Source organism: Siphateles boraxobius, unplaced genomic scaffold (assembly GCF_051911475.1).
Source record: "Siphateles boraxobius isolate OS27281-9 unplaced genomic scaffold, OSU_SipBor_1 35, whole genome shotgun sequence".
NCBI lineage: Eukaryota > Metazoa > Chordata > Actinopteri > Cypriniformes > Leuciscidae > Siphateles > Siphateles boraxobius.
In genome coordinates this window covers 350001-367177 of record NW_027508975.1, presented here as the reverse complement: position 1 = coordinate 367177, position 17177 = coordinate 350001, and the positions used below count along the sequence as shown (strand labels likewise).

At 38.2% G+C, this 17177-nt stretch overlaps 1 protein-coding gene across 3 annotated transcripts in view; it reads right to left on the bottom strand.

The window, feature by feature from the left end:
* Positions 1-2346: 2346 nt before the first annotated feature.
* The window catches only part of angpt1 (angiopoietin 1), a 98816-nt gene continuing 83985 nt past the window's right edge, over positions 2347-17177 (bottom strand). Inside the window, exons 8-10 of one of the 3 annotated variants that reach the window (XR_013190402.1) lie at positions 8472-8602; positions 2985-4521; positions 2347-2825 (exon numbers count right to left, since the gene is read on the bottom strand). Coding sequence is in view for 2 of the 3 variants with exons in the window: in XM_077195730.1 (XP_077051845.1) it covers positions 4358-4521; positions 8472-8602 (295 nt within the window). In the remaining variant the exon portion in view is untranslated. Of the gene's footprint in view, positions 4522-8471; positions 8603-17177 lie in introns of all 3 variants that reach the window. The other 2 variants (XM_077195730.1, XM_077195731.1) reach the window with 2 other exon arrangements.

The following is a 17177-nucleotide window of genomic DNA, read 5'->3' as shown; positions in this document are numbered from 1 at the left end:
CGGTCCAGAACTAACAGAACTAACAGTCTCTCGCTCCGACACAAAGGTGTCTCGCTCGCTCAGGGCCCGTTCTATACACAAATTGCTCTTCTTTATGCTTTTTTCTTCTGCCGTGTGTAAATATTGTGTCTATAGGAGCGACGTGACTCAAATAAAAAATGCTGAATAGCGGCGTGAAAGAAAAAGAAAGACTCTGGATTCCAGAGCATTAGGAGTGATCGGGGCACACACTAACACACTAACACACACACTAATGCTAATGCGGGCTCGTTGTAACACACATGGTTTAAAACTTTGCACACATGCCGGCATGATGAAACTTTATTTACTAGTTGCCATATCAACACTATATAGAGAAAAAAATGCGCAAAAATTAAAACTTCTTTGGAAGATATCACTGAACATTTATTTATGCATAACAAGTAAATGTACAAGTAAACAAGTAAAAAAGGAGTAAGTAAATGTTTGCTGTTTTTATTTAAAATTAGACAAATCTGATATTATTTTAATCTTATCTCTGTTATTTAACAGTTGATAGTTCTTTAATGCTGATCTAACAGCAGAAACACTCGTCGGGTTTTAAACACCGGCGGGGCATGTTGTCACAATGAACTCCTATTAGAACTATGATATTTTATTCTAGACTTTTTTCAATTCTATTGAGAAACCATGAAAAAAAGGTGAATAGAGACTTAGAGTCAATGTTCAGAAATGATTAATTATTATCATGTTTTGAACTATGCTGTATAGCTGTGTTTTGTGGTGTTTGTTGTCAAACTCAAAAAATACTTTATTTTGAATTATTAAAAAATGCCCATATTTTATATGAAAAAGTTAATAATGGTGTTTTATTGAGAAAATATTTTAGTTGGTCTTGTATATTTTTTGATTAGATCAGATAGCATGTTAATCTGTCATATGGTCACGTTATAATGTGCTCCACCTATGGGGCATGTTGTCACATTTCACTTCCATTCTTTCAGGGTGAATCAGGAAACTAGTAAACACTGTATTAATAAAACAAAACCGCATCATTTTACTAGACATGTTTGAAATTAATGTAAGAAAAAATAAATACTCTGAACTCTATGTTTACACAAATTGAGAAAGTCAAAAAGCGTTATTGTGCCCCGCTCTCCTCTATTTTTGTCTCGTTTTCCAGTACTAATCTATCTAAGGATTCTTACATCGAGATACATTTATTGGAAAAGCAAGATGACATTAAGTCTTGTTTTTTAAAGGAAAAATTCAATATTAAGTGAGTTTGTGCTTAATAGTACATTGGCCTAATAAAAGTTCTTCATTCATTGAACATCATGAACATTGTTACAAAGGACGAAGTGTTTAAATAACACGGCAAATGAAATTTAAAAGTCCATACCATTATTGTTGCTTTAGCTACATTTTTGTTCATTCAAAACATATTGATGGCTCTGCGCTAATAAAAAATAAAAAGTAAAGCAGTGCTTTCCTCTGAAAAGCCATTTCCGAACACAGTATTTGGAGTGTGATCATAAACAGGCCATTCTGCAGATGAAAAGCCAGGTTATGGACTTACAATAAAGTACCTGTTTCCAGTAAAATACTCCATGCTGTTGTTGTTTGATGGAAGACAGAATTAGTAAACTCACTTACAGCGACATAGAAGAATATTATCAGACGACTTTGATGAAAGACAGAAGCGAGTAGAACTTCTGTGAGCTGAAAATAACATCTCTTTACAATCCTGCCAACTCAAAAAATACATTTACAAAATTATGCTTTTTTGGTAACACTTCACAGAAAGGTCCCATTAGTTAATGCATTAACTAACATAAACTGTGTTCATTATCCTTTGTGAATGTTAGTTAATAAAAATTAGAGGTGTAATAATATATTGTGTCACAATATATCCCAATACAAAAATGCAACAATTTGTATCGTGGATAGTGACAATATGTATTGTGTATATTTCACCCAAAATAAAAATTACTGTGCGTGAAAAAATTTAAGTTTTCACTAACAATGTAACACCAAATTTGGCATTTTAATCAACAGTAATTTTTTTGATAACCTTTTATGTCTTGGAGTACCTCAATAATATTGTATCGTGAGTTCAGGATTGTGATATGTATCGAATCGTGACATGAGGATATCGTTTCACCCCTAATAAAAATCTGTTCAGTATAGTTCATATTTCAGGTGAAGTAAACACAATTAACAGATGCAACTTTTTTTCATTGTTAGTTCAACAAATAGACCCTTCCTGTAAATTGTTACTGAAAATAGACCGTTCACAAGAACACGCTTATGGACAAGAATGCAAGGTTTCGGTCGACTTTAAAAGATGAAAACGTGATGATCATGCATTAAACGCTGACGAAGCAGAATGTTTTATTTTGATTAAAGTCGGTCTGGCGCATGTTTACATGTCAAATGATTAAAAAGCCGCGCAGCGCAATGAAAAACATGAGAATGGAAAAGAATGCATGATTTTAAAACGGCTGCTGTTTCAGTGCAAAACAAAAAAGCAGCAAAACAATTTTAAATACAAAAACTGTTAAAAAAATGCATTTTGTGTGATCCGGCCCTAAAACCGCAACACATAAATTCTCATACAAATGAAAACTCAGGCGCTTACCTGACTCCATGAAAGCTTTTCCTTTCAATAACTCAACATTTCTGCAAAGCTTAGGTTCAAGGATAAATGTAAAAGATCATCCAAGCTTGTCGGTAAGAATAACCAACGCATTCTCACCCCAAGGCGTCACTAAAATGACAATTTTGACCATGCTTCAATATTCGACGCTTTAGGCACCCTTTAGCGTCAGTTGCATGACGCGATCCTAGGGCGTCATCTTACTGACGCTTTACCTAAGCGTCAGTTAGATGACGCGGGTAGGTTTAGGTCTGGGGTAGGGTTCGGATTAGATAGCGTCATCTAACTGACGTTAAAGGTAAAGCGTCAGTAAGATGACGCCCTAGGATCGCGTCATGTAACTGACGCTAAAGGGTGCCTAAAGCGTCGAATATTGAAGCATGGTCAAAATGATTCCCAAGGCGTCAGTTTCATGACGCCTAGGGATGAGAATGGGCTGGAATAACACTGCTTTTGAGAAGAGCTACTACATATAAAACTGCAAAACATTCTTAAAAATGGCAAATTCGCATAAGACAATATGGTATGAATGAATTAAAACATTGTTATTTGTATTATTCTGCACCAGTACCGTATGTGCCATTGGCTTTAGTTCATCAGTTGTAACAATGATTAATATTAGATCAATATTTTTATGGTATTATCTGTAATAGCTGTGATCTTTGGCATGCATTCAAAATATGATGCCGAGCAATGTTGTGTTCACAAAAGTTCAAAGCCATTATTAATATTCACTTTGCACACAGAACAGTATCTCAGTCTTGTTTTAAAGATCAAGATACATTTACTGGAGAAGCTAAATTACTTTTCTGAAAAAAAAAAAAAACATAAACATTAATTGAGTTTGCGCTTAAAACAAGAACAAATATCTGACATGTTCAAAGGGAAAACAAGATGATTTTTCAGATTTTTGACAGTTTCAGAAAAATCATCTAGTTTTCCCTTTGAATTAAGATTATTTTTATGACTCCACTGACAGATATTTGTTCTTGTTCTTTAAGCACAAACTCACTTCATTTTTAATCTTCATTTTTTTCACTCATTCAGCCTCTCAAGTAAATGTATCTTAATTTTATATTATATATATATTTGGATTATTTAAAATGAAAAGCAAGGCAAAACTACTAAATAAGAATAACTTTAAGGACGGCTGTGCTAATCTTTGCTGAAAATGTTCCTTGTAAATAGCACTGTAAGTCACCTTTAATGCTTCATGCTATGGTTTTCTTCATGTTGACAGGAATAATGTACAAAATAAAAAAGTAATAATATACTGGGATAAAAAAAGAGCATAAAAATGTGAAGTAAAATATCATAACCCAAATATAACTGTGCAACACGTTTGTATAAAACATTAATAGGTCCTTTTAGGATATTGAAGGACATTCGAGCCGCTTGTAAATTGAGATTTGAAAGCCAGACGACTGCAGGGCGACGCACTTCCATCAAAGGTGATGTGTCTGCATTAAAACAGTCCACAGGTCCTGAGTGACAAGTGATTGGCACTTGAATTCATACCTTTGATATTTAAAAATAAAAGCCTAGCCATGTCCGCTCCTGCCCTAAATTCCCAGGGAGTTTTCCATCTCTCCATGAGGGCGACAGGACAGCCTCGTATTCACAGGAGTGTATCTCGAATTAAAGCTGCATTATACGCAGGGCAATGTCACGGGCCGAAGAATAACACTTTCCAAAGCTTTTGGGGATATTTGTGGAGGACTACGAGAAGTCGGCCGGTCGGATCATCATGACAGTGGATCGGAGAGAGTAACTCGGGCCTTTAAAATAGTGCCACTTGATTCCATTGAATTTTCCGACGTGTTGTCCTTGTCTGTAGTAAACGCCGTTCAGGTTGGATGGACCGCAGGCATCGTACCACCATCCTAAAACACACACATTTACTATCGTTAATGCAGTTATGAATCTTCTTTTCCAGTGCAACTATTGAAACATTGTTAAATCCTAGCCCATTCTCATCCCAAGGCGTCATGTAACTGACGCTGTTGACCATGCTTCAACATCTGACGCACAAGGCACCCTTTAGCGTCAATATGAGACGCTAACCCTACCCCAGACCTAAACCTACCCATTACGGAAGCATCATGTAACTGACGCTAAAAACGGAAGCGTCATCTAACTGGAGCTAAAGGCGTTAGATGACACACGAGGATAAGCGTCATCTAACTGACGCTAAAGGCGTTAGATGACGCACGAGGATAAGCGTCATCTAACTGACGCTAAAGGCGTTAGATGACGCACGAGGATAAGCGTCATCTTACTGACGCTAAAGGGTGCCATGCGCGTCGGATTTGGAAGCATGGTCAAAAGTGTGAATAAAATGACGCCTTGGGATGAGAATGCGATGTAAATCCAAATGCATTTACTGGAGATGCAAAATGACTGAAGATATTATGACTGAATATGTTTTTCTTCTGGGTTTTTTAAAATAAAAAATAAAGAGAGTTTGTGCTTTAAACAAGAACAAATATCTGTCAGTGGAGTCAAAGAAAGAAACTTAATTTAAAGGGAAAACAAGATTATTTTTATCACTATTTTTTTAAGCATAAAGTCATGTAATTTTGATTATTTATCTCCCGAAACAAGACTGGTCATTTAGCTAATCAGTTAAATGTATCTTGATTTAAGAATGTTTGATATTTTTAATGCAAAACAAGACAAAATTGTTGAGTAATATCATATGTGTTTGTGATATCACAATATCCTGAAAGAAAGCTAACATGCAATATGAAATAAATCATATAACAAGTATTTTTCTCATAAAAATACAACCAAATCACATAAAAAGCCACTGTTGTCCAGGACAAAGTTGCAATGCGATACAATGAAATAAACAACAACTAGGAGACGAGTATGAGACGCAACAAAATCAATCTAAAGTCACAGCCAATCAGAAGAGCTTGTGGGTGGAGTCTCTCTGCAAGAACAGTGCACTCACATCTAAATCAATCTAAAGTCACAGCCAATCAGAAGAGTGTGTGGGCGGAGTCTCTCTGCAAGCGCACTGCACTCACATCCAAATCAATCTAAAATCACAGCCAATCAGAAGAGTGTGTGGGCGGAGTCTCTCTGCAAGTGCACTGCACTCACATCCAAATCAATCTAAAGTCACAGCCAATCAGAAGAGCTTGTGGGCGGAGTCTCTCTGCAAGCGCACTGCACTCACATCCAAATCAATCTAAAGTCACAGCCAATCAGAAGAGTGTCTGGGCGGAGTCTCTCTGCAAGCGCACTGCACTCACATCCAAATCAATCTAAAGTCACAGCCAATCAGAAGAGCTTGTGGGCGGAGTCTCTCTGCAAGAACACTGCACTCCCATCCAAATCAATCTAAAGTCACAGCCAATCAGAAGAGCTTGTGTGCGGAGCCTCTCTGCAAGCGCACTGCACTCACATCCAAATCAATCTAAAGTCACAGCCAATCAGAAGAGTGTGTGGGCGGAGTCTCTCTGCAAGAACACTGCACTCAGATCCAAATCAATCTAAAGTCACAGCCAATCAGAAGAGCTTGTGGGCGGAGTCTCTCTGCAAGAACACTGCACTCACATCCAAATCAATCTAAAGTCACAGCCAATCAGAAGAGTGTGTGGGCGGAGTCTCTCTGCAAAAAGATTGCACTAACATCAAAATCAATCTAAAGTCACAGCCAATCAGAAGAGTGTGTGGGCGGAGTCTCTCTGCAAGAACATTGCACTAACATCCAAATCAATCTAAAGTCACAGCCAATCAGAAGAGTGTGTGGGCGGAGTCTCTCTGCAAGAACACTGCACTCACATCCAAAGGGGGGATTTATTTTTTATTTTTCTGACTCCACTGACAGATATTTGCTCTTGTTTTAAGCACAAACTCACTTATCAGAAAACAAGCCTTAATATCTTTCATCATTTTGCTTCTCCAGTAAATGTATCTTGATTTAAGAATGTTTAGATACCTGTCCTGGAAAACAGGACAAAAATACTGAGTAAGAACATCATTTTTTGCACTCATCTGGCCTTCAATTACACGTACACAAAAAATGTGCCCACATGGTGCCCATTTTAGCACGTCTCTTTCCCATGAAGGACTTGAGGTTCAGTTCACAGGCTCAAATGCCAGAGATATCTGTGCCATTTCTCCAGCCGCCGCGAGCCAACATCGCTGCCCTTCGTCACGACTCTCACTGACTCTGTAAACTGATTGGATGCTGATTGTACTTGTTACCATGCTTCTAATCTCAGGCCTTTATCCGGGCGAATGCCTCGCTGTGTTTTATAGGCTTGTTAACCACACCGAATAACAAGAAATGAGGCAACAGAATGATAAAAGTTTGATTTCATGATATAAACCAGAGCTGGAACCAATATGTCTTTCATTAGAGCATTTACGCTACAGAATTTAAAGGGTTATATTTCGAAACATTTCCGCTCAGTTTTTTCATTACAAACTCATTAAAAATCTTTCACCGCGACACTATTATTTTTTATTATTTGCATTACACAAATCCCCTTGCATATACAGCATATTTATGCATGTCACACTACTGTAAGGCTCATATTTATTCTCATCCTGATATTAAATATCTCAGAGATGAATCACTGTCAGGGCCCCATTTAGATATTGGCCACCGAGGATGGAGAAGGTGATGGCAGATTCGGGTGGACAGGATCTCTCTCAATGCCTGCTTTATTAAATGATTAAATAAGAGCTTTCTGCATGAAACACATAGACTGTCGGTGGTCTACATCCTCGAGGAGAGACTATGCAAGTCTATACAGATACTTGGTGCTCAGGCCATTCTGCGAGACTCCTCACAGTCCACAAAGACCTCATTACCTCGTCCTCAAAGCTTTGTGCAGTTCCTCTGCCAAAAGGAAAGCATGAGGTGTACACAGACACACACTCCTACTGTCTGCACACTTCACAAAGTCTATGTAGAGAGTATCATTATAGCAGCTATTTAAGTAGTTTATCTGAAATAAATGAATGATTCATGATGCTCGGGCCCATTAGTGGTTCTTAACTCGTTCTCCACCATTAACAAGTGTGCAAAATTAGCAAAAAAGCTAATTTTACTTAGTATTTTTGTCTTGTTTCCAGTCCAAATATCTAAAAATACTTCAATCAAGATGCATTCACTAGATGAGTAAAAAGCCATAAGATGTTATGTCTTGTTTTCTGGGGAAATAAATCCAAATTAAGTGAGTTGTTGCTTAAAACAAGCAAAATGATCCGCCAATGGGGTAAGAAAAATGATCTTGTTTCTGTTACGCTGTGAAGCTGTTACGCTTCCAAATCACAGCCAATCAGAAGAGAGTGTGGGCGGAGTATCTCTGGAAGTGCACTGCACTCACAACCAGATCAATCCAAAATCACAGCCAATCAGAAGAGTGTGTGGGCGGAGTCTATTTGGAAGCGCACTGAACTCACAGCTAGATCAAGGTTCAGAAGGCTCTGTTTTTTCTTTTGATATATTGACTGTTTACATATTCATACAACAAAATATTATGAGGACCATATGATCGAAAAGCATACAGCATGACAAGTACATTTTGATTACTAAATGAATGACTCTTATGAGTCGATTCTTTGTAGTGAATCAAAAATACCTGAATTAATCTGTTGGAAGGATTTCTGATGTTATTACTTTGTCATGTCCAATTTAAAATAAGCCAATATCTGGTCTGAGCAACAGACAGCTGAGCTGAGGACTGTAAATGCTGCAGTAGCTGCATGTCATTAAACAAAATGTCAGCCTCTTCCTGAGAATCATGGGTAACTGCAAAAGGAACAAGATTGGGTTGCAATAGATGTTTAAATGAGAGGTTGTGTGTCTCACCGCCGCTGAGCATCAGCGCACACTTGCATGTGCAGTTGTCATTGTCGACGTCTTTAGTGCTGAAGTCAGTGCCGTGGATCGCCAAACTGCTCTGCCGGCCCGCCGTCCCACTGTGGCTCTTCAGGAACAACCTGAGAGAGAGAGAGAGAGAGAGAGAGAGAGAGAGAGAGAGAGAGAGAGAGAGAGAGAGAGAGAGAGAGACAGAGAAGAGAGAGAGAGAGAGAGAGAGAGAGAGAGAGAGAGAGAGAGAGAGGAGAGAGAGAGAGAGAGAGAGAGAGGGAGAGAGAGTGAGAGAGAGAGTGAGAGAGGGAGAGAGAGAGAGAGAGAGAGAGAGACAGACAGAGAAGAGAGAGAGAGAGAGAGAGAGAGAGAGAGAGAGAGAGAGAGAGGGAGAGAGAGAGAGAGAGAGAGAGAGAGAGAGAGGGAGAGAGAGTGAGAGAGAGAGTGAGAGAGGGAGAGAGAGAGAGAGAGAGGGAGAGAGTGAGAGAGAGAGAGAGAGAGAGAGAGACAGAGAGAGAGAGAGAGAGAGAGAGAGGGAGAGAGAGAGAGAGAGAGAGTGAGAGAGAGAGAGAGAGAGAGAGAGAGAGAGAGGGAGAGAGAGAGAGAGAGAGAGAGAGGAGAGAGAGAGAGAGAGGGAGAGAGAGAGAGAGAGGGAGAGAGAGAGAGAGAGAGGGAGAGAGATAGAGAGAGAGAAAGAGAGACAGAGAAGAGAGAGAGAGAGAGAGAGAGATAGAGAGAGAGAAAGAGAGACAGAGAAGAGAGAGAGAGAGAGATAGAGAGAGAGAAAGAGAGACAGAGAAGAGAGAGAGAGAGATAGAGAGAGAGAAAGAGAGACAGAGAAGAGAGAGAGAGAGAGATAGAGAGAGAGAAAGAGAGACAGAGAAGAGGGAGAGAGAGAGAGAGAGAGAGAGAGAGAGAGAGAGAGAGAGAGAGAGAGAGAGAAGGCCTTGGATTTACTGCCAGAAACATTCATCAGTGATTTACGCAGAATTCCTTCACACTCATGACCCGCATTTCCATTCTTGAGAAGCATGTTTTCCATGTTCATCTTCAGTGTGTAATGTTGCTGTTTGACCATGAAAAAGCTCCAGTTCTTCTCTATATCAGCGTCAGTGTTTCTGAACTCCTGAAACGCCTCCATTGTAGTCTTGAGTTTCTTCCGGGAACGAACACGTCACAATATTCCTCATTATAATAATTCATACGCAGAATAAAGGGGCGGGGCCTGGTTGAGTTAGTTAGTAGTGTGTTAAACTGGCGGTTATGGTAAGGGGCGGGACATTTCCCAAACACACTCGAAGCGCACGACCAATCACAGCAGGAGGAGGGGTCTTCATAGAGACAGGAAGTAAACAATGGTATTTCCCGTACAACGCCGTAACTCGTTGCTTCACTATCATAGTAAGATGCATCGTTGAAGAATTCAACTAGCTAGTCACGACTGTTTCCCGAAACTGTATTGCCGCAAATTGTTTGTTCAGCCGTGTTGTTTAATGATGTCACACAGGAGAACTAACTACTTTTTTTGAGATCTAATTAATGTTAGATGTTTTGCTATAAATTACGGACATCTGAGGAATATTTCTCATTTTATTCTCAGTTATTATACTCTTACGCACTAGAGCACACACACACATATGCGCACTCTTCAAAAACGGCGCTTTAAATCTCTGGACAAACTAAAAGACGTAAATTACATCGTGAACTCTAAATAAAAGATACAGATTGCACTGAATGTCATCTTGCTTATTTTGCTAAAGATCAGGATTTATTGAGTCCACATGTCATGCAAACAAGAAACTCTTCTTCTAACTCTGCGATGCTGTTTGCCAATGTTCGTTAGAACGATGTTTTCGGGAAACAACGACTCGTTGAACTGATGATAACGACAGAACCTGTGATCATAGTTGGCTAATGATGCTTTCGGGAAACACAGTCCTGAGCGTTACTGACAGACTGGGAAGAGAGGAGCCGCAACAATGGGAAAAATAATCAACATTCAAGCAGGAAAAACTGTTCTAGTAGAGCCTGAAAATAAAAGGGCATTGGCTGGGAAAGCCCATACCGTATAATCCAGAAACCACACAGAGCGTGTAACTCAACTCCATCCATACACACTTGAGGATTTTAACCGCAAATTCACAACCCTCACTTAATGCAGGCCTGGGTTCAAACGCTTAATTTTATGCAACATTTTATGCTTTATAATTTGATGACGGCGTTTGATTTTTCCATCTTGCTTCATTGTGTCACCAATAGTTCTGCCCAAGGTCTTAACCTGAGGGTTATTACCGCTCCTACTAGTGTGTTTTTATTTTTATCCAAAGTGTCATTCTCTAAGCCAAAAAACTAAACTGCAAAGGCATGCCAGCAATGAAAGCAACACCAAATGAAACATGTACGACCCCACAAAATCATTTCCTGAAAGTCATCGCCACAAATAAGACCAGACAGTAGAGATTGAGCTTCATAAATCTCTTCTAAGATGAATTTTGGAAAGAGACTTGGAAAATGTATTGTATTTTAGGGATGTCCAAAGAGGCGAGTGATGCAACGACAGGCATTAGAGGCCAAGTGTGTGAGACTTGTTAAGTGGGATTTTTTTCCTTTTTTCAATGTTTTGTTCCTCACACTTCATCCATCTCATAGACGTTCTTGTAACACACTGCCTAATCACTTTAAAGCCACCCACATCAAATACTGCAGCAAACATTGTTCAGTGACATCATGCTCATTAAGATGAAGTGCATTGTTGCGGTCTCGAAACCAAGATTAATGGACTGACTGTTCGCGAGTTCTGCGTATGAGCGATGCCTAAGTGATGTATTCTGTTCTGCGCTGACAGGCTGTATTTTTACATCCTATATTAAAACACCAGTGCAATACCGATTATTCAGAAAGAAAGCATTCTTCACTTTCTGTCATACAAAATGTCAAACTTGTCAGCACTCTACAACTAAACTTCCTCGGGATTCAAACAGCCGACGCAAACACGTTAATGCATAACTTGACTTGTATCTCTGCAAATAGTGCTTAATATACTTTTCACTTCTTCATAGACATTGGTTGGGGCAGATACCACATTTAATTTTTTTTGTATTAATTTCAATTATTAGAATGTTTTTTATATTTTGCATTTTTTTATTAACATTAAAATTAACAATAAAAAAGAGACCTGGCACAAAATGCACAAAAAAATAAAGACAAAAGGTGACTATATTATATGCTTAATATACATTAAGATTGTGACAAGTGTGCATTAAAACACTAATACTGGCTGAAATATGATCATTCTTTCTAAAATCAATCTTTGTCTTATGCAGTGATGCACATCATAAATAAGCTATAAATTAAATTTGATTGAAAGTTAACATGCATACTAATCAATTGTTTTTGGGGTCAGTAAGACTTTTAAATGTTTTAGAAAGTCAACTCTTCCTCTCACCAAGGCTGCATTTATTGCAGTTTCTATGTGAATATATAGTAAAGTGTAATTTATTCCTGTGATCAAAGCTGAATTTTCAGCATCATTACTCCAGTCTTCAGTGTCACATGATCCTTCAGAAATCACTATAATATGATGATTTGCTGATCAAGAAACATTTATGATTATTATCAGTGTTAAAAACAGTGATGTATATATATATTTTTAGGAGTATTTGATAAATAGAAAATCAAAAAAAAATATCCCTGCATTTATTTAAAACTGATTTAAAACAAAACAACAACAACAACAACAACAACAAAAACAAAAACAAAAACTTTTAAACGGTAATGTAAATTGATCGATACGAAGGTGCTTTTCTAAAGTGTTGCTAAATAAACTGTGACTCCCTGTTGAATAACCCTGGTTCAAAGCCTTGAAATAGAAATATCTTTATAATTTCTCTGTGATATAAAACCATGATCAAGGCTCACACACACACACACAAAAACACATGACCAGGAGAATCCACACACACCCGCTCGTCTCCATTCAAGTAAAGGCCGATTGAAAGTCTCTGAGTTCACAGAAGAGCAATAGACTCGTAATCTCATGAAAATGGGTCTCTATAGCAAGTATTGTGTTTATCATGCAATTTCTATGCAAAAAAAAATTTCCGTGCATATGATACGCAGTTTTCGTGTGCATATGATACACACTTTATTGCACACCACTAATTCTACCCAAACGTATAACACACACACACCCCACACCACTGCTAAACATACCCATGGAAAAACTCATTTTCACGTATAAGTTGCACGATAAACACAATGCGTGCTATAGAGATGCATTTAGTGTGACCGGGTTGTATATATCGACTTGTTGCAGTAACGCTGCTGCGTGTCACGATGTGGTCTTTGTTTCAGTCTGAGCTCAAACATCTGTACGGTCAACAGAACACAGTTCATCTCGGATTCGTCTCACCAGCCTTAATGAACTTTTGCTGAATCACTCCAAGCTTTACTAGGAAAAGCTGTGATGAAAACTGAGAGTGGAATGAGATTTATTTGGTGTTTCACAACAGCCCAGGGGAAGCGTTCTGGTGTCCGGTCTTTTTATTTTCCTAATATGAAACGATAGCAGTTTGTTAACGTTCCTCACCGGATGATGTTTATGCGGAGTAAAGGAGGATGTATGTTTTTTCTAGCGGAAACCTCAATTTCTTGAATGAAATGAAGTGTTTGTCAGACTAACATGCTCCACAAACCTAAACTGTTGTTCGGCAACACAGACTAAAAGCATTTATGGTTAAAAAGTATATAAATGTTTATTTTATTTTACAAAATATCCCTGGTTAGACTAGATCAGACTCCTATTCCTCGGCTGGATCGTGTCGAGACTTTGAAGCTGCACTGAAACTCACATTTGGACCTTCAGTCACTATATGGAGAAAATCCTGGAATGTTTTCCTCAAAAACACACACATGAACATCTTAGATGACGCGGTGGAGAGTAAATTAACAGGAAATTGTAATTCTAAAGTGAAATAATCCTTTAAAGAAACCACTTTTAAAACGGATCATTTCAGACAGAGGCTCAGAATGAAGGTTGGAATAATACACTTCATTTTTTCTTTTGCGGTACAGAAAGCACAAACACAGTCGTTTCACAGTAGAGCGGAAAAACAAAACCTGCGTGCTATAATTCACACGTGCCGTAGGAGTCCGTGCGTCACAGCAAAGCTGAATCCCTTGCCAAAGACTAAAAATAAAAAGCTGTATATATTGTTTCCTCTCCGAGGCTGTGACATGTCAAAACTCATCGTGTGTGAGGAGCGTGACAGCCATTATAAGATTAATCCGTCACATATGAAACATTCAACAATTCGGCAGCACCAATAGGCCTACATTTCTCATTTATTTACAAATACATGAATTTATTTCTTTAATTTGGTAATGTGGAATTTAAGGAAAACATAATAAATACACAGAACTAATTCCTCCGTTTTCCAGTACAAACATCTAGATATTCTAAATATCTAAATATTCTCAAGGCGAGAGACTTCCGGCTAAAACACCGTTTTTTCATGCATCTGACAATTTTTCTGATTTTTTCAAACTAGTAAAATACACTTTTAACTGTATCTTTTAGAGAATTTATCTATTTGCGTCTGTAGATTTCAATTACAGTATATATCTTTAAAGGCGTTTTTTTTTACAAAACTTTACAGTTTTATTCCTATCTATATTCTGAAGGTTTTATCAGAGGCGTTTGTTCATATACAACTTTCCTGATTTGATCCAACATTTTATTCCTAAAAAAAATGGTGGAAATGTATATTTTTCTGGCTGTTGACAGTATTTTCTGATTTATGGACTGATAAATAGAGATATCCAAAATCCCCTCTGTAAAAACCTTTAACTCTAATATGTCAACAAAATCAAACATGCATTTTTAACCTGACTTTATCCAATGTTCAGATGCTTGTTCTAGAAATTCATGCAAATTAGTGCATATTTAATTAGATAATGACTCATTTGCATATTTAAACATAACATTTCAGAAAACTTGTAATACATTTTTTTGTTGTTGCATTATTAATGTAATCAATCAAGAAGTGAAGTATTGTAGTGTTTATATCTATTAGTTATTTTCTACCCTATTCAACTGGGCTCTCCTGCAGAAAATCAAGATTTACTGAAGCAAAATGATTGAAGATGTTTTATAAAAAATGGCTTAAAATTTCATTTTCAAAAGCGACAATTCCTATATTTCACTGTTACTACGTTTTGACATCATTTGGAAATAACCTTGAGCAAATCATGTACAAAAGTTGGCTGTCAATAAAGCAGACCTTTGAAAAGTGTGTGTGTGTGTGTCGTTTTGCTGACAGCGCTTTGGAAGAACTCTGTGATATTGATAGTACACACATTAAATGCTTTAGCAGAGTTCACAGCCTACAGTGTGTGTTTGTGCCAAAACCACCGTACAAAATTCACTCCAGACACAGCTGAAGAAATCTGTGGATCTCAAACTTGGCTGAGTTATTAAATCAGGATCAATTCATCTGCTTCAAGGACAAACATATACAGCGGCAATTAAATCTCTTCAGGACCTGAAAAGCAGACTGATGTTGTGTAACTTCACTGGTGTCTGTGCAGAAACACTGGATTGTGACATTAGTACCATGTTTCAGAGACAGTGTCTATTGAAGCCACACACTGAAGCACAGATTTGATTGAGGATTGACACACACACACAGACACACACACACAGACACACACACACACACACACACACACACACACACACACACACACACACACACACACACACACACACACACACACACACACACAAAAAACATTTTTCAAGAGCCACTATAAAACCAAACCAATCTCTGTTACATTAAATTATATGTTTATCTCTGTAAAGCTGCTTTGAAACAATCTACATTGTTAAAAGTGCTATATAAATGAGGATGACTTGACTTGACTACTGGGACTGGAGAGAGGACAGCGCTGCCTCAACTCACTCAGTTTATCTGTGCGAGTGTATTTGCGTGCGTGTGTATGTATATGTGTGTGTGTGTGTGTGTGTGTGTGTGTGTGTCATGGCAATGCATATCCCTCTGTTGACTGCTTTAAAATGCAATGTTTGAGAGATGTTTCTGGTGTTACATCTAATATGTTGTATAGTCAAGTGTTTTATGGATATTCATAACATTGCTTCTGTGTAATGTGGTGTAGGCTATAGGCTACATGGTCATATTGCTGTTGGTGATATGTTTAACGTGATGATTACGTGCTGTGCGACTAGAGTTGATTAATATACATAAGGTAGGCTAACAATAATTGTGATATTGTGCCCCCCTTAAGACTGAGGTCTGGCGACGGGTCTGACACACACACACACACACACACACACACACACACACACACACACACACACACACACACACACACACACACACACACACACGCACACACGTCAACCAGCAAGTCTTGGTGAATCCGCTGCACTGGTAAACACAGTGTCTCTGCTGGCACAACCCAGTCTGGACTGAGCTCCATCAATACACACACACTCCACTCCATCAATACACACAGCACAGCAGTGTACACACAGGGAGTCTGGTAGTCTCTCAGTGTTGTGGGCATTGGCTCCGGGTCAGTGGCGTTCGGCCCAGGAATATGAACAAGACTGATCCCCCAGCCCCCCCCCCCCCCCACCCCACCCCACATGACCCCATTCCTCAAGGAAAACACGGTTCTGGATCCCGGATACTGACCCACACACACTCTCAGAAGAGAGGAGAAGCGCCACTATTTCACTAGTCCACTTTAGACATCCTACTTACTATAAACGACGCCGTCGAGCAGAAACCTCGTATCTCCATATCTCGTTATTTTCATTTTTCTTTCATATATCATTACTATTGGTCATCATTTATGTCTGGCTGTGGGTTTTGTACATATTTAACCAATGGAAAGTATTAAAAAGAGCTTGTGATTAAACCTAGTAGCTCCTAGTGGCTCCTCAAACTGTCAGTCAAACCTCATAACTCCGCCCACTTCTATCATGACACATTCTGGAGCGTCTCTGGTTGTTTGCAGTGCGAGGGTAAATATTGAACTGGTTCTTTGAACACGTACATCATTTTCTTTACTCCGGAAACACAATATTTATAAAGGCTAATGTTTGATGTATTTAAGGAGCTGAGAAGAGTATCAAGCATTTGTCATAGAGTCAGAGCCAATAATGTTTTAAACAGCCTGTATGAAGCACTTCATCTTATATAACATGAGATTTTGTCCAAATGATGAAGTTTAGTATAGCTACAATAAACTTTATAACCTGTAAGTTGATGAAAACGTCATGTGATTTACACTTACTGCCTCTAATGACGCATGAAACACGCATGTCTGATATTAGCAGATCAACTCCATTTGAGCTTAATTTTGGTCAAATGTTAATAATATAATGACACATGCAAGTGTATGATCATATATAAAGCCACAATATCAACTCAGACATCACACTGTTCAATTATTTTAAAAAAATACAGTGTTTTTTTTTTCATTTCCTGAAAAGTATCTGTTTTAGGGTTCTGTCAGGCACATTAGAGGTTCCCATCATGGGATTATTTTCACTAATTCATTTTGTTTTAATGCATTTTTAAAAAATTTGATTACATTTTATAAATATAGCAGCTCGTAAAACACTTCACCAGTGGAAATAAATGTAAAAAGGCATTAAACGTGAGAATATTATGCATC